This window comes from Sinocyclocheilus rhinocerous, unplaced genomic scaffold (genome assembly GCF_001515625.1).
Source record: "Sinocyclocheilus rhinocerous isolate Xijiao unplaced genomic scaffold, SAMN03320098_v1.1 scaffold591, whole genome shotgun sequence".
Lineage (NCBI taxonomy): Eukaryota > Metazoa > Chordata > Actinopteri > Cypriniformes > Cyprinidae > Sinocyclocheilus > Sinocyclocheilus rhinocerous.
This window is the reverse complement of record NW_015641476.1, coordinates 2,649,109-2,670,357: the sequence shown is the minus strand read 5'-3', so window position 1 is coordinate 2,670,357 and position 21,249 is coordinate 2,649,109. Positions and strand designations below refer to the sequence as shown.

The following is a 21,249-nucleotide window of genomic DNA, read 5'->3' as shown; positions in this document are numbered from 1 at the left end:
CGAGAGGGGCGGGGCCGAGAGCCGTGGGAACGGAGCGAGGCCGGTGGAGTAAATGCTAATGCACAACACCTGCGCCACTCACCGGTCTCGAGTCCCACGGAGGAGCTCCGGAAGGATAAAAGGAGGAGTGACGACAGTGTTGGACGAGAGAGGACCAGGCCTGGACTTTATTTTCTCGAACAGATCCAGGAAGGCTTCGGGGTCATCCTGAGGCCCCATCTTGTTCAGCGGCATGTGGGGAGCCGGGGTCTGCTGAGTGGCTGCTTCTGCCCGAACCTCCCGGTCCATCCAGCTCCGGAACCTCTCGCGGTCCTCCTGTTGCGCCTGGACGATGGCCTGGAAGCGTCGCTCCTGATCAGTCCACATGTCCAGTAATGCTTGATGTTGCTCTTGATGGAGGACCGCGAGGGATGAAATGACATCCGCAAATGGCGTACTTGTCGGAGTTTGCATGACGGCGACGGCTCTCCTGCTTCCGTCCCGGGTTTCGGCACCAGTGTAACACAGTTCGTTGTTCCGGGAACCGGCGAACATTCAAAGAAAACTTTAATAATAAAATAAACACAAAATAGCGCGACAGCCCCTCGCGGACGACTGTCGCGCACAAACAGAACCAAAACACAAAATAAAGTCCAGGCCTGGTCCTCTCTCGTCCAACACTATATGAAGTGGTATAAATATATAAATTTTCTGCCATCATGTTTTGAATTTGTGATCATTCTAAATGCATCTTAATAGACTGAATCATGCAGCGAAAGAAAACACACTAAATGCGTACACGCACTAGTCTAGACTTCACGTAAATGTATGCGTGCGCTCTGTAGGGATGTTTTGAATGGTTTTTGCAAAATACTCGATAATGTCAAATCGCACATCGTTAAAACAACAATTACGATATTATCGCAGACGATATATATCGCACACCCCTGATTTTTGTTGGCGAAATAGAGCAAAAACAAGCAATATGGTGTCTAAAACGTAAGTCTCTTAATTAACTTATTGTTTATTGAATTCAATGTCACATTTGTAATCATGGTCATTTTTGGAGAAAAACGGCACTCTTCGTGTGAAATTGAATAACTATATGAAGTGGTATAAATATATAAATTTTCTGCCATCTTGTCTTGAATTTGTGATCATTCTAAATGCATCTTAATAGACTGAATCATGCAGCGAAAGAAAACACACTAAATGCGTACACGCACTAGTCTAGACTTCACGTAAATGTATGCGTGCGCTCTGTAGGGATGTTTTGAATGGTTTTTGCAAAATACTCGATAATGTCAAATCGCACATCGTTAAAACAACAATTACGATATTATCGCAGACGATATATATCGCACACCCCTAGTTTACGGTATGATAACCGACCGTGCACGTTCAAACCGTGATAAACCGGCATACCGGTATATCGTTACAACCCTATGCGTGACGTAGGCGGAAGTACTGACCCAGTGATTACAAAGCGAACATGCAAAGAAAGTCAAAAGCCCTTTACAAAAAAAGGTAAACCAAAGATATCGGATGATTTTGAAGTTGGAGGAGAAAATTGGATTTTTCGCCCTACCCTACCTTTCTAAACCAGAGTACACAGAAGAAGAGCTACTGCGCGTGACCTTTCCAACATGATTATGTCATGTGTGAATTTGCGGAAACGCATTGCAGAGCGAGTGCAAGATGTGCATTTGTGGTTAAAAAGTATATATATTTTTATTTTATTTTTTTAGAAAATGCCCAATCGTTTCGCTAGATAAGACCCTTATTCCTCGGCTGGGATCGTGTAGAGCCCTTTGAAGCTGCACTCTGCAACTGCAATTTGGACCTTCAACCCCTTGGGTCCCACTGAAGTCCATTATATGGAGAAAAATCCTGGAATGTTTTCCTCAAAAACTGTAATTTCTTTTCGACTTAAGAAAGAAAGACATGAACATCTTGGATGCCATGGGGGTGAGTAAATTATCAGGAAATTTAGATTCTGGAAGTGAATTCATCATTTAAATAACTCAGTAATAACAATCAAAAAATGTAAAAAAAATAAAATAATAATAATAAAAAATATGGTATTCTAATGTTGTGATTACAAAAGAAAACTGGTAATCATCAAAACTGTTGTACAGACCACAGTCAATTAATTATTTTACTGCTAAAATGCCATCCTAAAGAGAGAAACGAGTAATCAAAAAACTTCTTGATTTGTTCCAATATAAAGGCCAGGTAATGGAAATTAAACTGATATTGTAACATATTTTGTGTGTGTGCGTGAGAGGAAATTAACTGGTAAAATAACTATCAATTCTGTATAGAAGAATTTATTCCAATAGTACCACTGTACAGTCTAGCCCACCAAGCGCAACTATATCCACACAAAACTGCATTCAGTAACACTGTTACTTAATGATTGGATTAATTGTTATTTGTCCTCCTAAACCAGTCTACTTAAAGCTTCCCAAGAAATGACATTTAAGGTCATAATGTCAACAGGGTTTCATCACTCCACTAATTAGCTGTATGAACTGATTAATGGATATTTCAATAAACAACGGAGTGAAGGAATATGCATACAAGGTTCCCACACCTTTTTACAGATTAATTTCCATGATCTTTTATAAGAACGGGATAAGGACTTAAAATTAGACACATACTTTGTAGCTGGTAAAATATTACAGAGCTGAGCACAACAAGAAAAAAAAAACTATATTCGCTATTGAAATTTATCTCTGGAAATCCCATTTTCATTTTCACTGATATTTTCATTTTTTTTTTTCCATGACCTTGGGAGGCCTGTGAAACTGTAGTTTTGAAAACAAATCTCATATGTATGTTGAAAACACCTGGGCCTTAATTACAAAATTCTCAGCAGAAACACCAATAATAAATGCTGCCATATATGTATGCATGTATGTGTGCGTAAATATACACACACTGTAAATACACGTGAAGCTAAACAAATCTACGTCCCATACTGGAAGTACAGTATAGCCGCTGCTGCAGATGCACGTCTCAACATGCAAAAACAAGGGTGCTGGTGAGGGGGATGGAGGCTGCAATATATCGTGTCAGCGTTTTTTATTTTCGCTGCCACAAGCAATGTGCACCAAAACAATGATCAATTCCAGGTAAAACTACTGACCCATGTCATGACTGGGTTGAGTGACTAAGCACACAGAAGCTATATATTGTCGTCACAATATTTACTTAATAATACAAATGCATGTTTAACGTAAGCGCTGCTACGCTGTAAACATTATGATCAATGGCTGCATGTTTCACGACGTCTTCATCTTAAATAGCAGTACTAAGCGCTCCCCCGGTCAATTGATAAACATTTTTGGAAAATAGCAAAACAACCTAAAGGAACTTAATGAAGAAGAGCAGCATCTTTGGGATGCGGTGGTGTCTGAGGAGAGCATGCCTTTGCACGTGCACACTGGCCGTTTAAATGCGCGCCGCTGTTTACCACCGCAAGCGCGCCCACAGTGTCTGTTGAAAGCGCGTGGTCGCGGGAAATCTTTCTCCCAATCCATCCAAGACACAGACGTTTCACTTTCATAAAGAAGACAAAAGCAGCTCTTTGCCTGTAAATAACGACTACACATGTTCACGACAGTCAGGACGAGTAACCCACTTCAGATTGTAACATGAATATTCTGCTCAGCCCAAAATGTCGGTGTCCAAAACAAACAAACAACTTTGACAAGTTTACTTATCGTTATTATAATAAGGAAAGAAACGGTTGAATTAATTGAATGGAGGGAGTTAACTTACTCTAGTCATCATGACTCACTGTCAAGTGGAAACGAGGGATCATCTAGAATAGAGCTATTTAGGATGTAAGACCTTCAATTCCATTACCCACACATATCCAGCAGCACTCACTTGCTGAGCAATATCTCGCACAGCGCTTACCAGATCGAGTTCTTTATTTTTAGCTGCAACGCATTCGCCTCAGCCCCGTGCAATCCTTGAACCGCGGAAGGTAAAGGTCCTACTCCAGGGCCAGACTGCTGCTGGTCTTCAGCCATCACGATGCGACTCCGTTGAGACGAGGATGGGGATCTAACAAGTAGGCCTTAACCTGAACCTGGAGAATGCAGCTTTCCTCCGTAAATAGTACATCACGATCACCGCCTGTTGACTTCACGGACAAATCGGATTCGGCTCTGATAGATCACGTTGGTAATTCATGGTTTGCAGTCGAGGTCACTAGCCCTGCGCGAGCATCAGGAGCAGGGAAACACTTCGAGCTGCTGCTGGTTCAGAGTCAGACGCTGCCTAGTGCCTACCTACTTGCTGACTGGCGACCACTGGGGAAGCTGATGCTGCTGGGACCGCGCATGCGCACTGCGCCACCAGCGGAAACCCACACGAGGGAGCTGCAGCGAGTTCTTGTAGTTCATAAGTATAATGATCAATCACTCTGTCCGTAAGAATTAATAATATCCCTCTTATTGCTTTACAAGATTCCAACCATATTCAGTTGTCTTTTTTTTATCAGGCACTTTTAGTTCATTTTGGGAGTTGTGTTGTGTTGGAATTCCCTTGACATATTTTGCAGTTAATATATAAATAAAATAACTAATGGTCTGAAATACACATCATACGGATTTTATCTTTGATTTATTTTTCAAGTACATTAATTACGATTGCATTTTTATTTTAAAAAATCAGGAATTAAAAGAATCAAGTGTGTATGCATAAAATCGCCTCACTGAAATGCATATGACATAGAATGTCCTCAAATTATTTGACTTAAAATTAAATGCCTCCGATGAAAATGGAAGGAGGGAAGGTAGACACTAGGTGCGTCCCAAATCGCGTACTTATGCACTATTCTGTGACGTTTTGTAGTAAATCGAGCACTGAAAATTCCAAAAGGAAAAAGTGCACTTTTAAATACCCGGATGATGCACTTAAATAACTGAACTGTTGGACACTTCATGCCCTCGAAGGGGTAGAGGCTATTAGACTCCTTTTATGAAGGACAAAATAACCATATATATTTCATTCACTACATGGTTTGAATACATGGTGTACAGGGCTGGACTGGGGTTGGACAAATCCAGCTTATCCAGCCCTCGAGTTGTGTAAATGTTTTGCTGGGTTATAGGGCTTTAAATTGGAGTAAAGAAATGAATAAATAAAACAGGGCAGAAACAAATAATAATATATATTATTAAATTAACGGCAAATGCAACAAACTTATAATGCATTTTTGTCACATAGAAATGCACTTGACAGTAAAGCACTGATTTTGAGCTAGAATGCAGAAAATGTATTGCTGTTAAATTCTGTCATCATTTCCTCACCCTCATGTCATTCCAAACCTGTATGACATACTTTCTTCTGTGGAACACAAAAGAAGATATTTTGTAGAATCTTACCAAACCATTTAGGTTACTCTTGATATGTATAGACAAAAGATTTTTTAATTTTTCAAATTATCTTCTTTTATGTTCCACAGAATAAAGAAATTCATACTGGTTTGGAATGACACGATGGCGAGTAAATTATGACAATTTTATTTTTTGGGTGAACTATCCCTTTAAGGACTTTAACGTTTGTATGTTAACACCTAATTTATATAAGACACTGATATTTATCTTTAATCAGGCTCTTATTGAATTAACATTTTACTTTAATTAAAATGAATTAGAACTAAACATTTAAAGAGAAAGAAGCTATTAAAGCTATTCTGTTCAATTGTCCTTTTCACTAATGAAATGTACTATAGTTCTTGCATAGTTTAACTGACTAGTGTTAGTAAGACGGTGGTCACAACAAGTAAAACCATGGTTCTCATTACCATGGTTATATCGTTTTTAAAATAAATTGTATAGTAAACTATGGAATTCGTAATAAAAAACACTGAACATGTAGAAACTACAAAAACAACAGAGAAAGTTATGGTAAGACTAGAAAAACATGAAAAACAACACATGAGATTCTTGTAAGAAAGATTTTGAGAGAATACAGGCTGTGCTTTTAATCTGTATCTTTTAACATATAGCTATAGTAATGTATAGTATAGAATGCAATATGTGTGATGTTGCCACAAACCCAGTCACTAAAGGTGATGATACACGGGGCAACTTTTTTTTTTTTTTTTTTTAGCAATGTTGCTTGGGCACTTTCCCATTGAGAATGGGTAACACATTTCTATCTGGATACTTTAGATCATGGGCCCAGTGTTTCACCTGTTTGCCCGCTGACGGCCGCCCTCTACAATGGTACAACTCAAACAAATATCATATGAATCATTGCAAATGTGGATTAAATACAAGACCCCATTAGTTACAGCAACATATTTCTGTTGCGTTACGTGGATCATGAGAAACAAGAACTACTCTGCAAAATCTTCAAAGCCAAACAAGCCAGGATCAGGAAATCGAAAGAATCCCCAGTAAGTGTATTCTCAAAACTTTTATTCAAACATAAAACATAAAAATAAAATCCCATAAAATCTGGATGAATCTGGGCCTTTATCTGTCAAAGATGTTTGGGTAGCATCAGCAGCTTCTTCCGATTTTAGAAAAGCACCACAGACTGTGGTTGATGATGTTGCTATTCCTGAAGACTTTGGGGATTTCTCACTTGCTAAGACAATCAGCAAAATTGAGGACAGAGTTAGTGATGATCTCACTGAGGAACACTTGCAGGATGACATCATGCCCAGTGCTGGAGATGAGATTGGTTAAAAAGGACAAATACGTTCAAGTATCGAATCTGCTGCGGTGTTAAACTATTTTCATTATTGCTTATACATTCATTCCATATTCACAGAAGCTCAAATCAGATTTTTGAAGGCTAAACTTCGAGTAATGCAGGAAGAATTGACCAGACTCGTATATGAATGCAACAAGAAGGTAAGTTTGAGATGTGTTCAAGGTTAGTTAATCTATTCAATCAGTTAAGTTACTCTTACTCAAAATCTCTTTTGCGTGTCTTGAAGGATGATGAAAACGGCACTTTAAACAGCAAACTGAAGCACTTGGAGGAGGAAAGAACAAGATTGCAGAGGACTACAAATGTCCAACAGACTCAAGTTGAGAAGCAAAGAGCTTTTCCTGAAATGTGAAGGACTGCAACAGCAAGTGGCAGCACTGCAAAAGGTACTTGAATTGTTGGCAAAATATTATTCAAAGTTCTCCCCACAAGCTACTGAAAAAAAGTGACCTTATGACAGAACAAGTGTTACTGTTTCTTTGACAATTTTTGATCATTTATTTTAAACCTCAACTCATTTCCTATAGATGTATAGTATAAATGCCATAATTCCTGTTAATTAGAGCTGTGCCAGGATCCAGAGCCATGGAATCCTTGGCATGGGCCCTTTAACCTGATTAGTCCTCTGTGTGTAAAGTGAGACTACGCCACAGCTGCTCAGAGACCAGAGCACACTGCACTTGGGCTTCTGGGACAGATATCTTTGGAACTCACCCTTCCCCTTATGATAGAGACATGGAAACTGAGTAAGGATAGAGAACAACAGTAGAGTCAGATAAAAATAAAAAAACATTCACTGTCATCTCACTTTAGACTTATTAAAAATATCTCATGTTTGGGTAGTTTTAGGTTTAAAAGCTCCTTCAAAGATCCAACTTTTTTGACAAACAATAAATATTTAATTGGGACATCTGCATCAGAAAAGACAATCTTCATAATATGTTTTATTAAGGTATATGTAAATGCATGTGTCTACACTCTAGGAGTTGGAAAGCATGAAGAGGACCCACAAGCAGGCAGCCAGTACCCAAACTCAAACAGAGCAGTAAGGTAACGTCACCTCAGATAAAACAAGTGAAGTTTATGTGCAACAAAATATTTTGCACCACATCTTACTCCAGACGTTTTTCAGATTTATATTTAGCTTTTCTCTTCTGTTTGTGTACCCTACCTAAGGATTCGACCAGTCAGGAGCAACAAACGTTTGAAACCTTACAAGCTGAGAACAGAAAACTGGAACGGCAGAAGGCTGAGCTCATTGCAGGTTTTAAAAAGCAACTTAAGCTAATAGATATTTTAAAACGACAGAAGGTAAGACATCAGTTTCTTCACAATTACTTGAATCTGTCATTTCCAGTTACAGTTAAATCACTAACTGCACTTTTTTTGAAGCATTTTATATTTATGGCTTTATTTTAAAAGCTGCATTTTGAAGCAGCCAAGCTGCTGTCCTTCACTGAAGAGGAGTTCATGAAAGCTCTGGATTGGGGAAAGGATGGAGTCAGTCTCATAGGTTTCTGTTTTGTATTTTGTAAATAGATTAAAAATAGATCGAATGTGTACAACAAACATCTTCAATTTCATTCACTGTTTAACAATCGTCAAACGTCTTTAATATTCTGTATATCATGACAAAGTGTTTATCAACCCTGCCACATTTATTCAGATTACTTCATGATTGCCATCTAGTGGTGAATACTTGAGTCAAGCTGTAGATCCAAATATGAGTTCTTTATTGTAGCATTTAATCAATTGTTATTTTATATACAATGTATACACAGAACAAAAATATTTCATTCGTGCTAGTAAATATTTGCATTATTTAGGGTAAGGGTCCAACCCTTTCTTCTTTATTAGTAGTCAATTGTAGGAAGTGTGACCATTCTGGTGAACTTCTCATAATAAATAAGTCCATCAGGTCCGACATTAGCCTCTTTAAAAAGCTCATCCACTGAAAAATAATTCACAATTAAAGAATAGTTAAACAACACATTTTATTCTATCTTATAGTATTAATACTGGGGTTAGTTTGTTAGTTGTTTTAATTATTTTAATTAAAAAAAAAATCGAGAGATTAAATTTATTTCTAAACTCAAACAGGATTCATAAATGGGATTAATTTTATTAAAATAAGTACTGATCCTGATATTTAATAATAATAATAAAAATATATATAAAAAAAACACAATTTTGCCAATTTGATTAGCTCTGATGAATACACCAGCGTAAACCCAGAAACTAAATCACAGATGATTTATACCTTCTTTATCTGTGAGCTTTTCTCCCAAGCCTGTGAGTTTGGCCCGTAGCTCAGAAGCCAGAATGTAGCCCTTCTTATGTTTGTCCGTCATGCGCATAGCCTCCAGAATTTCAGTCTTAGGATCTTCCTGTTGCATCTGTCTGTGCATCATGGTTAGAAATGTAGAAAAATCCAACTCCCCTGTCTTAGCTGTGGTGAGGATACAATAAAAGATGTATGAACTACTAACATTTAAAGAAAGCAAAGAACTCAAATTCAGGATTAACTACTAAGCATTTTTCTTCAGATTATGCCTGATACCAATTCCTGAACATGCTCAGCATAATGAGACCACTAGTCCAATTGTATATCGCTGTTAGCCACAGGTGACACTAGGAAGCTACGGAAGAACAGACAAGGAAGACATATTCCCAATTCAATGTAATGTGTTAATCATGAGATTGTTACCTATTTTGTGGATTTGCAGATGTCTGTCCACTTCATTATATGTGGGACTTGTACCCAGACAGCGCATGACTGTAATAAGGTCTTTGGCTTCAATCTTCCCCTTTCGCTTCTTGTCATAAAGCGAGAAACATTCTTTGAACTCTGCATGAGAACAAGGAAACGACAGTATAAACCAATGCCACAAATATTCTTAATGTTCTGTACATTTCATTTTTTTAAAAGAACAATTTAGTTTATTTTACTATATTCATAGATCGCAAAGGACAAACACATTACTTCTGTGTAACACAGCTCACCATCAATCTGAGTTTGTGATAAGAATTTTGCCTGGAAAGAGAGTTTTATAAAACAGCATAGATGAAAATTGTACCATGAATCATTGAAAAATGAAATTTAGAGACGACAAATGTATTTATGATTTAACGCCATGTCAGTAGCAATGGCTATATTCATGGCAAAAACAGTTCAACTGCATCATTCAAACAATTCAATGAGCATCCTTTCAATATGTTTACAATAATTTTACAATTTTGTCTTAAAAATTCAACATGCAAAAAAATTAATAAAAATATAAACTAATATGACAGTAACAACAAAAATAGCAATAACAATTAGTCTTTAAACTTACTATATGACAAAAATTCTAAAATTATTTCAGGAGAAACCTTTTAAAAAATGTCCAATGATATATTTTCTGAATAAAAACATTGTCTAGTTTTAGAAGAGAAAAAGAATATATCAAACTCACCATGTCTACACACGTTTTGGGTGTTCAGGGAAAGAGTCACTCCCTCTGGATTACCTGTAGGAACTAAAGTCCACTGCAGTGTTGACGTAAATGATAGCCTCGTTGTCATAGGAACATTGATGTAGGATTCCACCTATCACATTGTACTGTCCACTGCAGTAGGTGCAGCTCATGATCACACTTAATGACTCACAACATATATAGGGAGTACAAACTTTATTCAGAAAAAACAAGGACATAAAAGCAACATTTTTACTGTAAGCCACAATAAATAAATGACTTTATTATTCAGTACACCAAAATTACAAACATGGCATTGTATAGTTTGCCTTGTGAAGATTCAACCTTAAAACCAACTCTTTAAAGGGGATAGTTCACCCAAAAATTTAAATTCTATCATAATTTACTCACACTCAACTTAAACCTGTTTAAGTTTCTTTCTTCTGTTGAACACAAAAGAAGACATTTTGAGAATGTTGGTAACCAAACGTTTTTTCCCCCTTTCCCTATACTGTGGAAGTCAATGGCTACCGTCAACTGTTTGGTTACCAACATTCTTCAAATGATCTTCTTTTGTGGTCAACAAGAAATTCATACAGGTTTGGAATAAATTGAGGACAGAATTTTCATTTTTGGGTGAGCAATCCCTTTAAGTAACACTGGAACTTAAGTCCATTAAACTTGGTGAAAGCATTTTATGGGTCTGAATACTTTCCGTACCCACTGTATATATATATACATATACTGTATATTTTACTGGAGAAATGTCAATGAAATTTAGTTCTGATTCTCTATTAGTATTTAACTGCCTTTGATGTGTAAGGTATAGAAGGACCAAGGCTCTGGAACATAGATGATACCGGGATACTTTTTGCGCAAAACTTTATCATTCCACAGATATGCGACCCAGACCAGAACTAATCCCAGGGTAATGATAAAGTTATAGAAGAGGAAACGGCCATTGCTGTCTAACACGAAGCCCATCCGTCTCTGGCGCATCACAGTGGCAACCATGGCAAAAAAGGTGAAGACATACAGGACAAAGATCTGCCCCTCAGTAATCAGATACCTGAAGAAATAAACCACATTAATGTTTGGACAACATGAACGTTTATTATCTAAAGCCTAATGTATTGTTGGCTAATTTTTTCATTAAATATTCTGTTTTACTTGTAAATACATTACAGAAATAAAATGGCTTGAGCATGTTGTTTCACAGTGACTTGAAATTCTACATCTCAAAAAAGGCATGCAATTGACTTGAATTAATAATTCACTTACCAATAGTACACTGCACTGGGGCCAAGTAGCAGCCAGCCTGAGTAAGGCATCTTCTCATCTTTAACTTGTGTAAAGCAGCCAGTGAAATACAAGAAGAGGATGAGGAAGAAAGGGACATGTATATTAAAAAATGGGCTGGCTCTTCCAAGCTTTATAATGGCAGTGAATGGGGGTTGAGATTTTGAAGCCACAAAAAGTGTCCATCCATCATAAAAAGTGCTCCACACGGCTCCGGGGGGTTAATAAAGGCCGTCTGAAGGGAAGCGATGTGTTTGTGTAAGAAAAATACCCATATTAAAAACTTTAAAAACTGTAATCTCTAGCTTGCATTACCTGTCGTACGCGCGTTCACGAAAGAGTGACGTTCCAGCGGATGATGTAGGTGTAACATAGTGTAAGTACGGTTTATAAAGTTTTAAATATGGATATTTTTCTTACACAAATGCATTGCTTCGCTTCAGACTTTATTAACCCCCCCGGAGCCATGTGGGGCACTTTTTATGATGGATACTTTTTTGGGCTTCAAAATCTCGACCCACATTCACTGCTATTATAAAGCTTGGAAGAGCCAGGACATTTTTTAATATAACTCCGATTGAATTCATCTGAGAGAAGGAAGCCATATACACCTAGGATGGCTTGAGGGTGAGTAAATCATGGGGTAATTTTCATTTTTGGGTGAACTATCCCTTTAACTGCATCCTACTTTAAAAAAAAAAAAAAAATCTATGCTTTCACTTTCCCTTAATCACTCCCTGTTCTAGCTTGTATTGAAACTTTATGTTATGAGCATTACTTGTGTTTATTTGCCTTTTGTTGAATCACTTGTTGTATTCCTCATTTATAAGTCACTTTGGATAAATGAATCGTCTGCTAAATTAATAAATGTCTACTTTTGTATCTCAAACAAAAGCACACTCAAATATATATATATATATATATATAGGCTAACGGTTAGAGGAAAGGAACATCCTATAAGAACTGCACATTAAGGTCCACTGTGTGTGTGTGTGTGAATATATCCTTTTGTTAATATTTCAAGTGTATAAGAAAGTGTGTACCTTCAGTAATAAGAACGGTGTGATGACATTATATGTCATGTGAAAATAATCTCCAACACTGGGTTTATTTAGAGGAAACCATTCCAGGGGCATTATGATCTAAATTAAAAACATAAAAAAATTGTTAATGGTATCAAAGAAGAAAAAAATACAACAATGCATAAATATCACAGCTTGGTTCAACTTGTACCATAGCAATTGGCCTCCCAAAGTCCAATATCCAGTTCTGCACAGTGAAACAGAGCCAGAGGTCTGTGTGAAACTGGGACTGTGCTGCAGCTGTAGAAACTGTTTTCTCACTCCCAGCTCTGCTTTAAAACAAAGCACAGCATGTTCATTATAAATTCTAGCATTAATTAAAAAAAAAAAATCGCATGCCATGGTTTTCAGCTGCCAGATGAATAAAAATGTTCTCAGTACAGTAAATAACCGGACAATCCTGTGGTTTGTTCAGGTAACACTGCACCATCAAATGGTGATATTAGATAACATTGCAGCATTCAAATATGAAAGGCTACACTGTAACATTAGGCTGTAGATAACGTCGGTAATAATAACACACAATTCTCGCAGAGCTCCAAAAATGACCAAACCTCAAAAATGCCGGTGTCAAAGCTGCAGACTGTGGTCTTCTCCGCATGGTTAATGGATTAGCTCTTATAGTAATATCAGGACTACTTTGTATTGATCAACGCTGCTATACTTTTGTAGCCAAGCATTCATTCATTCAGTCAGTCAGTCACATGCCAGATCCTACACCGAAGCTGTAAATTAAAAGCTTAAATGCATAATACGTTTCGTATATATCTTAATATACGACTTATATTGACGATTTACATCTACTTCAGTTCCAGTTCACTGCATACACGGAGTCAAACCATTATTAAGACGTTATTTTTGTTTGTTTGAATCACGTGACCGGTTCAGACCAGTTTTTCTTCTTCTTCTTCTTTTGGAGTTTTATGGCGGTTGGCTTTAGGTGTCGGTTTTTCTTTAGTGATGGCTGCAGAACAAAATATAGGACTCTTAGGACTCTACTGCCATCTGCCGGACTTCAATAATACTGTCCATCCAGTCTGTAAAATACTCTCCTTGTATAAATTCGGAAAAGCGTGCTATTTTACTATTTCTGCAATAATTTTTTATCTTTATATGGCAGAAGTAAGTTAGTGCTATTCCGAAAGCAGCCCTCGACAGTACACATTTCACTAATCTTTATTTGCTTCTTTCCCATGTATGTGTGGGCAATGGGCATTTATATTCATACTGTATATATGGACATGCCTTTTATATGACACAAGACTGTCTGTTTGCAAACTATCTATATTTTCAATAAACAGCATTAGCTAAAACGATAATACTTCTAATAATGATGCCAGTACCACCACTAAAGATACAAAATATTGAGCGAATATGTGATTGAATAGATTGGCAAGTTACAGCATCTAATAAAAATATGCAATTTCCCTTGCATTCCCATACAATCAAACGAGTATATATCGTCACATACCGGTTACCGGTTTAGACATGTCAGATACATCTTGTTTACAGTGTTATTTTTTGACTGAATATTTAAAAGAATCTTAATTTAACCACCATTATTTCTAGAAAATGAGTTGTTAGACATATTTATAGCGATTATGGCGTCAAATATATCAGTCAAAGGTGTGCACTTGTCACTAAGGCACTTTTATTTTGAAGGCAGAAGACAATAACAGTCCTGTGATTGTATGTAGCCATCTTAGAGCTATCTCTCTCCACGGCCTACCTAGGCGTTTCTCTCTTCACATCGCCAGTGTAAAGTTCACCGTGCTGGATTAAAGATCTTGTCATCTTCAGCAAAGCGAGGTATCACTAGAAAATGAGCGTTATTTTCATTTGACCACCATTTGATCAGGTCATCTAATGAGAGCGTTTCAGGAGAGTTTACGCAGCGCCGGGGTCCGTTTAATGAGGTATACATACAGTATGTTAGCTCATATCCCTGTCATGATGGGAGACATGTCTGTCAGTGCTAGGTGCTTAGTATAATACAACGCTTGTAAACACTCCGGATCAAACGGAAGTTGTCTAACTCACTTAACGTAACGCTTTCAGATTTATTCTCTCAGTGTTTAGATGGTAATTGCAGGGGTTGTTTTTGTTTATTTTGTTACACCAGTGTTGTTTTAAGGACCACAGGCTAGCAGGGTGTTTTGGCTAACTGAACACCAAACACTGCTTTTCAGTACAGTTTTATGAGTTGTAATCTGCCTTGTTGATCATGTCGTGAGTTTATTAGAGGTTAATCCTTAGAGTTACAGTATTTGAGGTGCAGAGTCAGACTAAAGCCGGCTAATTTACTCAGAATCCTTCACAGAAAGGAGTGTGAAAGAATAGTTACAGAGAGCCGTTTTATACAACTGCTCTGGTCCTCTAATTTGACAGATCGAGTGACCTAACAAATCTGCTGGTAGTTATTAGGATGACAGCAGTGTCACTGTTTTTAATAGATCCGTTTTTATTCGAGATTCGAAACGTAGCTGCGTGGCTCCTGCCTGCAGCGACGAGCAGAAGAGCGTCGGTGTTTCCAGCAGCGCTCTGAGTATGGAATGCCAAACCTGTCAAAATTAGAAAAAAATAAATATACAAAGAAATGTAAAAAAGCATAAATAAATAAATATATGAAGAAAAAAAAAAACATAATTATTTATTCTTTTATTGCCTTGTGTTTTAATTTTTTTTGTCAAAATTAGAAAAAAATAAATATACAAAGAAATGTAAAAAAGCATAAATAAATAAATATATGAAGAAAAAAAAAAAACATAATTATTTATTCTTTTATTGCCTTGTGTTTTAATTTTTTCCCCCACATTTATTTATTTTCTTTTAATTATTTATACGTTTATTTATTTCCACATTTACATATTTATTTACATATTTATTTATTTCTACATTTCTTAATTTTCACATTTATTTATTTCTACATTTCCTTATCTGTAGGGTAATGAGAAGAGCGTGTTTTACCTCAGGAATAGTAATCCAGACAGAGTAGGCGAGTTGTAAGCTTTGAGGCCACAGTGACACTTTGTGTTGCCCAAAGGAAATACAAGAAGTGTAGCCTACATGACGGGCCTGTTGGTAGTGGGATGAATGACTTCAATTGGTGGGAAAACTACGGGGTGGGAGGAAACAATGTTTTTCAAATTTTTTGCGTTCGCTCGCAAAACTTTTGCGTTTTCTCACAAAACCAGTTGAGTTCGGACAAACACTTTCTGTTTACTTTACAGCTTGCAGTGGTTCATACAGCTCTGTACATTCACAATGGAGGGTTCAAAGAGTTTTATTTTGAACTTGGACTCAAGTATAAAGAAATACAGTCAGTGCTTTGTCCCAAAACCTTGCCTTGAACTTTCTAAAATGCTTAATGTGGCTTAATATACTAAAACAGTTACATTGGAGGACCAAATTCAGTACACCTTATTAATAAAGCTTACTATTTACAGACAATCAGAATAGGCCAGAATATGACACGCTTAGCTTAACGTTGCTTAATAACCCTATAAGAAGACAGTGATATAAAAAGCCCACATTTTATACATAATTTATTTTAAAAAAATGTATACTATGTACAGGCAAGCAAAGCACTAATCCATTAAGCCATGTTAAGATTTTTCTTTATAATGTGTTTTCTACGGGGAAGAAAACACGTTCTTTATACTTGAGTCCAAGTGAGAACGCAAAAGTTTTGTGAGCGAACGCAAAGTTTCTCGGGGGAATGCAAAAGTTTTGCTAGAGAATGCAAAAGATTTGAAAGATATTTTTTCCTCCCATCCCATATTTTTCCCACCAACATGTCTCTTTAGGGTCTCCGTAGTATACATACAGTTAGGAGATATTAAATGACTTAACCCATGATATCAGATTTTGGCCATATTGCCAATCTAAGTCATTCATCCCACTACCAACAGGCCCGTCATGTAGGCTACACTTCTTGTATTTGGTTTGGGCACCACAAGGTGTCACTGTGGCCTCAAAGCTTACAACTCGCCTACTCTGTCTCGATTACTATTCCTGAGGTAAAACATGCCCTCCTCATTACCCTACGGATAAAGAAATGTATAAATAAATAAATGTGAAAATTAAGAAATGTATAAATAAATAAATGTGGAAATAAATAAATATCGAAAGAAATGCGTAAATAAATACGTAAATGTGGGAATAGATAAATGTATAAATAAATAAAATAAAAAATAAATGGAAAAAATAAAAATAAACAAATAAGGAAATAAAAGTATAAATAATTTTTTGTACTTTTCTTTGTATGTTTATTTATATATTGTTTTGTTTATTTTTGCTTTTTTTAAATTGATTTGTATATTTATTTATGTATTTATTTATTTCTAATTTTGTCAGGTTTGGCATTCCATATCTGAGCGGGTTTCTTTCTCTCTCTGAAATGGAAAACACAGAGTGGAGAAGGATTGCAGAACGAGGGGAATTTCAGTCGCTTTGCTACATATGCTATTCTAGGCTGGGTTTCAGCCTGTACGTTGGTTGGTGAAACTAATCATCTTGATGATTGATTTTTCATTGTTGTATGTAAATAAAAACAGTATATGAAATTTGCCAGAACTATGACGTATGCCAGACTTCTCCAATCATCTAGTCCGCTTGAACCCACACCTGCAGGCTTGCAGGCGTTTTTTTCAGGTATAGGTCTCTGTAGGACAGTAATGGGAGTTTCTAGACCAGTGGGCGAGGCCATAACAGATGGGCGTTTTCGATCGTGTTACCTGATTTGCTCAAGTAGTGCTCACTGCAGAGCTGAATGATATCCAGCTCCTCCTCTCTGAGATCTCATTATGATCTCAGGAGTTATGTTTAGAGATAGGGTTAGGGTGTGGTTGGGCCATCTAGCACCACACATTACGTTCAGTGAGGGGGAGCTGGACATCAAGCTCCACCCCTTTGGCTCTGCAGTGAGCAGCCTTTTGATTTGCTCACGTCTCAGTGACAGTTGTGTTTAGGGAAGGGGTCAAGTAAGGGGCATCATTTTCATTGCATGATTTATTAACACCCACCAGTTTGAAAACACCCACAAATTTAGAAACGCCCACTTTTGTTCTGCAGACAGCTCATACTCCCATTTTTGAGTGCAACAGTTGCATCTCAAAATCCAACCGTTAGATAGTCAATTCTCCACCATACATTTTTTTTTTCAGTAATCCGTTACACTCAGATGTATATCACAATACAGAAGAAAAGATCTGCTGCTACTTCCATTTCATCGCAACTATCAGCACATCTATGATTACTTACAACCTAATGTACCGTACCCTACTTTTAACATGCCATGCTGTAAAAAGCACATTTAGCAGCAATGAGTGCTTTTTCAACTATGCTGACACATTATTTATTCAAGACCTGTTTTGTGAGGAATACAATTACTTTAATATAGGAGTTTATGTGCAGTCATTGCCATCTGTATGTTTGTGAAAGAGCAGTTTTTTGCTCTGTTATTTGTGTCTGGCAAGTTGTTTGTTTACAGCCGTGGAGAAAGTTATGCCTTCAACAAAATACCACAAGTGTGACACCCTGTTCATTTATAGTTCATGCATAGTTCATGCATAATTTACCATTTTATACCGTGCATGAAATGGTGGGTGAGTTTTGTAGACATTTTCTATAAAATACCTCTTTTTTTAGTTTGGTGATAGACATAGTCTGTTTCAATGTGGAAACCAGCCCATGCATCATCTCTATATGTTGCTTTGCCTTTTTTTTTGTATCTATCAGCCGCAAAAGTAGTTCCATGTAGAGGGTATAAGCCAAGAGTACTTTTAGACTAAATCGGATGTTGCCGCCTTGCATTATGAATCTGCGTCCTATGTATAGTAAGGATTTCTTCCTCTTAATTCTCATGACAAATTTAGAGGAACCTTGTACAAAATTGGAAAACACCACTTCCTAAAAAAAAAGCTGAATCTTAACTTTAACCTGTTTCTGGGCTTGAAACTTTCAGGCAGCACTTTGCGATAAACACATTGCAAATTAACATAAGAGCAAATTAAATATTTCTTCAAAAATTAAGTAGTCTGAATGATGGCCTATTATTCTTGTTTCAGTTGATCATTGTCTCTATCCAGCTATCATATCTGCCAGCAGATGAGCTGACTCTTGATCTGGCAGATGTAGAGCACACTGGTTTACAGGACAAAGGTTACAGCCCACTGATAACTGCAGAACATTGGACACTGAAAAAAACCTTCCATTGGTTTACTTCGAGTCATGTTCAATGTGATTTTAATAAGTGTTTAATTCAAATAAGATATATACAATTCATTGAACCCTTTAACAAAGGGGAATTGAGACAATGACAGGACTCTTTCTCCTTTTTACAACTGAACCATTGTCATTTCTTACAGCTGCTATAATGTCGGCTGATTATCATGCAATTTATGAACAAAATCGGTTTCTTTAGAATCTTGCAAAGTGTATTTTACTTTCCTGTTTGTATATTACAAATGGTTGTTTATTGTCGTAAGAGTTTCTGACTTTTTATGAATTTATAGTTGCAGTTTCAATTTTATTTGTTTTATTTCATAAGTTTTGTACAGCTGGTGACATAACCTGGACTTTGGTCTGTTTCTGGCAAAGCTGTAACATTTGGATGAAGCATGTCAGGGTTGTCTCCTGCTCGACATAAAGCACAAATGTTTTATGGTGTCTAGTGGCAGGACTCCCATTAATGCTTTTTTAATTTTTTAATTCAGTAAATGCATAAATAATATCCAGGGTTCACCAGAGTGGTGAATAGTTTCTATAAGTGCCTCCTCCTATTTATTGTTCAAAGTGCTTCCACTGAGATGGTTTTTGTGCATCTGTTCAATGACTCCATATCTTTCTAAATTCCAAGATGTGTGAAAGATGTGCTTTGGGAGACACACTTACAAGAGAGAAATGTTTGAGCTCAGGCCTCTGTGGGGATTTCACAGCCCCGTGAACGACCGCTAGTAACCTCTCATGTGCCCTCTTGCTCTCTTTTTTTCTCCCTCCTTTTTCCTTCTCTCCCTCTCTTACTCACTCACCTACCTTCTCTTCTGTCATTCTTTCCAGTTGCTTGTTTTTTTCTCACTTGCTTTCTTCTTTTTATAAAATCCTTCGGAACACCTCAGCATTGGAGTTGTACAACCTTCAAACAGAAGTCAGACTCTTGTTTTTCCTCTCTTTGTTTTGCTGTCAGTCAGAAAGCTGCAACACAGAGGAGTCTGTTATAGGAGAGAAGTTTCCTCTGATGGCATCCAGACTATTGGACAGGATAAAAATGATGTGCTGCTATTGACGCAGAGAACAACATGGACAGACAATAACAAATCGTCACGCTAGGGGTAAGTGGAGCTCTCACTCGCAATAGCGTGTTTTGCTGCTTCAGCTCCCATATGCACACACCATATCAGGGGTGTCCAATCCTGCTCCTAGAGGGCCAACATCCTGCAGAGTTTAGCTCCAGCCAGCTTCAAAACACTTGCCTGGAAGTTTCTAGTAAGTCTAAAGACCTTGATTAGCTCAGGTTCAGGTGTGTTTAATTAGGGTTGAAGCTAAACGCTGCAGGTCAGTGGCCCTCCAGGAAAAGATCTGGACACCCCTGTTCTATATAAAACAATACATATTAGGCGTTTTTATTGTATGCAGTTTACCTTAATGCTCAAATCCACGTTCTGTGTTCATAGATGCTAATCTTTAGTGTCATGCTTATCTTTCAGATGTTAGAGTGTGTAAACCTGCTGTGTTTTTTAACTGATCTTATTGATATATCAGCATAAAGATGTCCAGATTATGGTTGGGCCAATATACGATGCTATCGTCCATCGCCGATGGCTGACAGACATCACGATGTTGAGCCGGCATCGTGATACCCCCCGCAATCCGCCGCATTCCAATTCCGTGTTCGGAAAGGAAATTAAGTGTACTACAGAACCCCTAAAGGGAATAAATGGCCTGCGAGATGGGATGATAAAAAATATATTTCAATACTTTCTCTCGCAATTATATAGTTGGGTAATTATACTGTATATAAATTGCGGGCATCAGGGAGCCGCTACTAATATGCAGGGCATTGAAACCGCTTTCGAATGCGCGCTCTCATTTTACTTTCACTTTCACTTTCGAGATTCGCTGAGCGGCCTTACCCTACCACACATTTTACAAGATTAGATATTTGTCAGTGGTGCTCAGTATATGCAAATCATTCGCCATTGTCCTATCAGTCATCTCTCCTTACTCTGTATGTGGTAAGTGAACTTTCATGTACTGTAATGTAATAGTTTACCGCTAGCAAGCGGCTAACCATGTCCCTTTAGTGGCTCCATAGAGCGCGTTATTTGTTTTCTGTGCCTTTCTGCAAACGGATTCACGCTTCGGGCACACCCCCTAACCCCGCCCCCCGATGCCATCGTCCATCACGATGTTTCACTGTAGACATCGTCCGATGCCAATTTGGTAGACATCGCCCCAGATATTGAAATTCGCCAATAATATAAATCTATATTACTTTTACTACTTTTTAAAGAAAGAAAAGAAACATAAAATAAAACAAACTAAACTAAATAGTTAGCATGCTCCAACTGAAGTTATGTATTCTGTGAATTTCTTTACATCTTCATCAATATAATTTATTTTAGGAGGAGTTGGAGTGCATTTGGCCTGTCAGTTAAGGACATTGTTATTAAAAGAAGTTCCCCTTAGAA

The 21,249-nt window shown here is 37.3% G+C and overlaps 4 protein-coding genes and 1 pseudogene across 4 annotated transcripts in view; 2 read left to right on the top strand and 3 right to left on the bottom strand.

Moving 5' to 3' along the window:
• The window catches only part of LOC107755110 (DNA-binding protein RFX7-like), a 34,342-nt gene extending 29,962 nt beyond the window's left edge, over window positions 1–4,380 (bottom strand). The window contains exon 1 of the mRNA XM_016571810.1: window positions 3,907–4,380. Coding sequence (XP_016427296.1) covers window positions 3,907–4,022 — 116 coding nt within the window. The 5' untranslated portion in view covers window positions 4,023–4,380. The remainder of the gene's footprint in view (window positions 1–3,906) is intronic.
• A 1,946-nt stretch (window positions 4,381–6,326) lies between these two features.
• On the top strand, window positions 6,327–8,412 carry LOC107755020 (testis-expressed sequence 9 protein-like; annotated as a pseudogene).
• Window positions 8,413–8,456: 44 nt separating this feature from the next.
• On the bottom strand, window positions 8,457–10,589 carry LOC107755041 (calmodulin-like protein 4). The gene is made up of 5 exons (XM_016571681.1): window positions 10,179–10,589; window positions 9,727–9,757; window positions 9,431–9,571; window positions 8,984–9,172; window positions 8,457–8,674 (listed from the first exon to the last, which is right to left on the bottom strand). Exons 1-5 carry the CDS (start codon window positions 10,179–10,181, stop codon window positions 8,577–8,579), a joined length of 462 nt encoding a protein of 153 aa, XP_016427167.1. The 5' UTR covers window positions 10,182–10,589; the 3' UTR covers window positions 8,457–8,576.
• A 344-nt stretch (window positions 10,590–10,933) lies between these two features.
• LOC107755019 (ceroid-lipofuscinosis neuronal protein 6 homolog) lies at window positions 10,934–13,454 on the bottom strand. Its single transcript, XM_016571663.1, has 5 exons — window positions 13,114–13,454; window positions 12,711–12,831; window positions 12,521–12,619; window positions 11,460–11,569; window positions 10,934–11,247 (listed from the first exon to the last, which is right to left on the bottom strand). Exons 1-5 carry the CDS (start codon window positions 13,158–13,160, stop codon window positions 10,980–10,982), a joined length of 645 nt encoding a protein of 214 aa, XP_016427149.1. The 5' UTR covers window positions 13,161–13,454; the 3' UTR covers window positions 10,934–10,979.
• Window positions 13,455–14,252: 798 nt separating this feature from the next.
• Window positions 14,253–21,249, top strand: part of nr1h3 (nuclear receptor subfamily 1, group H, member 3) — a 15,842-nt gene continuing 8,845 nt past the window's right edge. The window contains exons 1-2 of the mRNA XM_016571809.1: window positions 14,253–14,368; window positions 19,746–19,890. The gene's annotated coding sequence lies outside the window, so the exon portion shown is untranslated. The remainder of the gene's footprint in view (window positions 14,369–19,745; window positions 19,891–21,249) is intronic.

Coding starts and splice junctions, on each gene's coding strand:
- LOC107755041 (XM_016571681.1), bottom strand. Junction 9,572..9,726: donor ATCACAAACTCAGATTGATG/GTGAGCTGTGTT, acceptor GTTCTCATGCAG/AGTTCAAAGAATGTTTCTCG. Junction 8,675..8,983: donor AAAGCTCACAGATAAAGAAG/GTATAAATCATC, acceptor ATTATTTTTCAG/TGGATGAGCTTTTTAAAGAG.
- LOC107755019 (XM_016571663.1), bottom strand. CDS start 13,160: ATGCGGAGAAGACCACAGTCTGCAGCTTTGACACCGGCATTTTTGAG. Junction 12,620..12,710: donor TTGGGAGGCCAATTGCTATG/GTACAAGTTGAA, acceptor TTTTTAATTTAG/ATCATAATGCCCCTGGAATG. Junction 11,570..12,520: donor CACCGTTCTTATTACTGAAG/GTACACACTTTC, acceptor ATACATGTCCCT/TTCTTCCTCATCCTCTTCTT.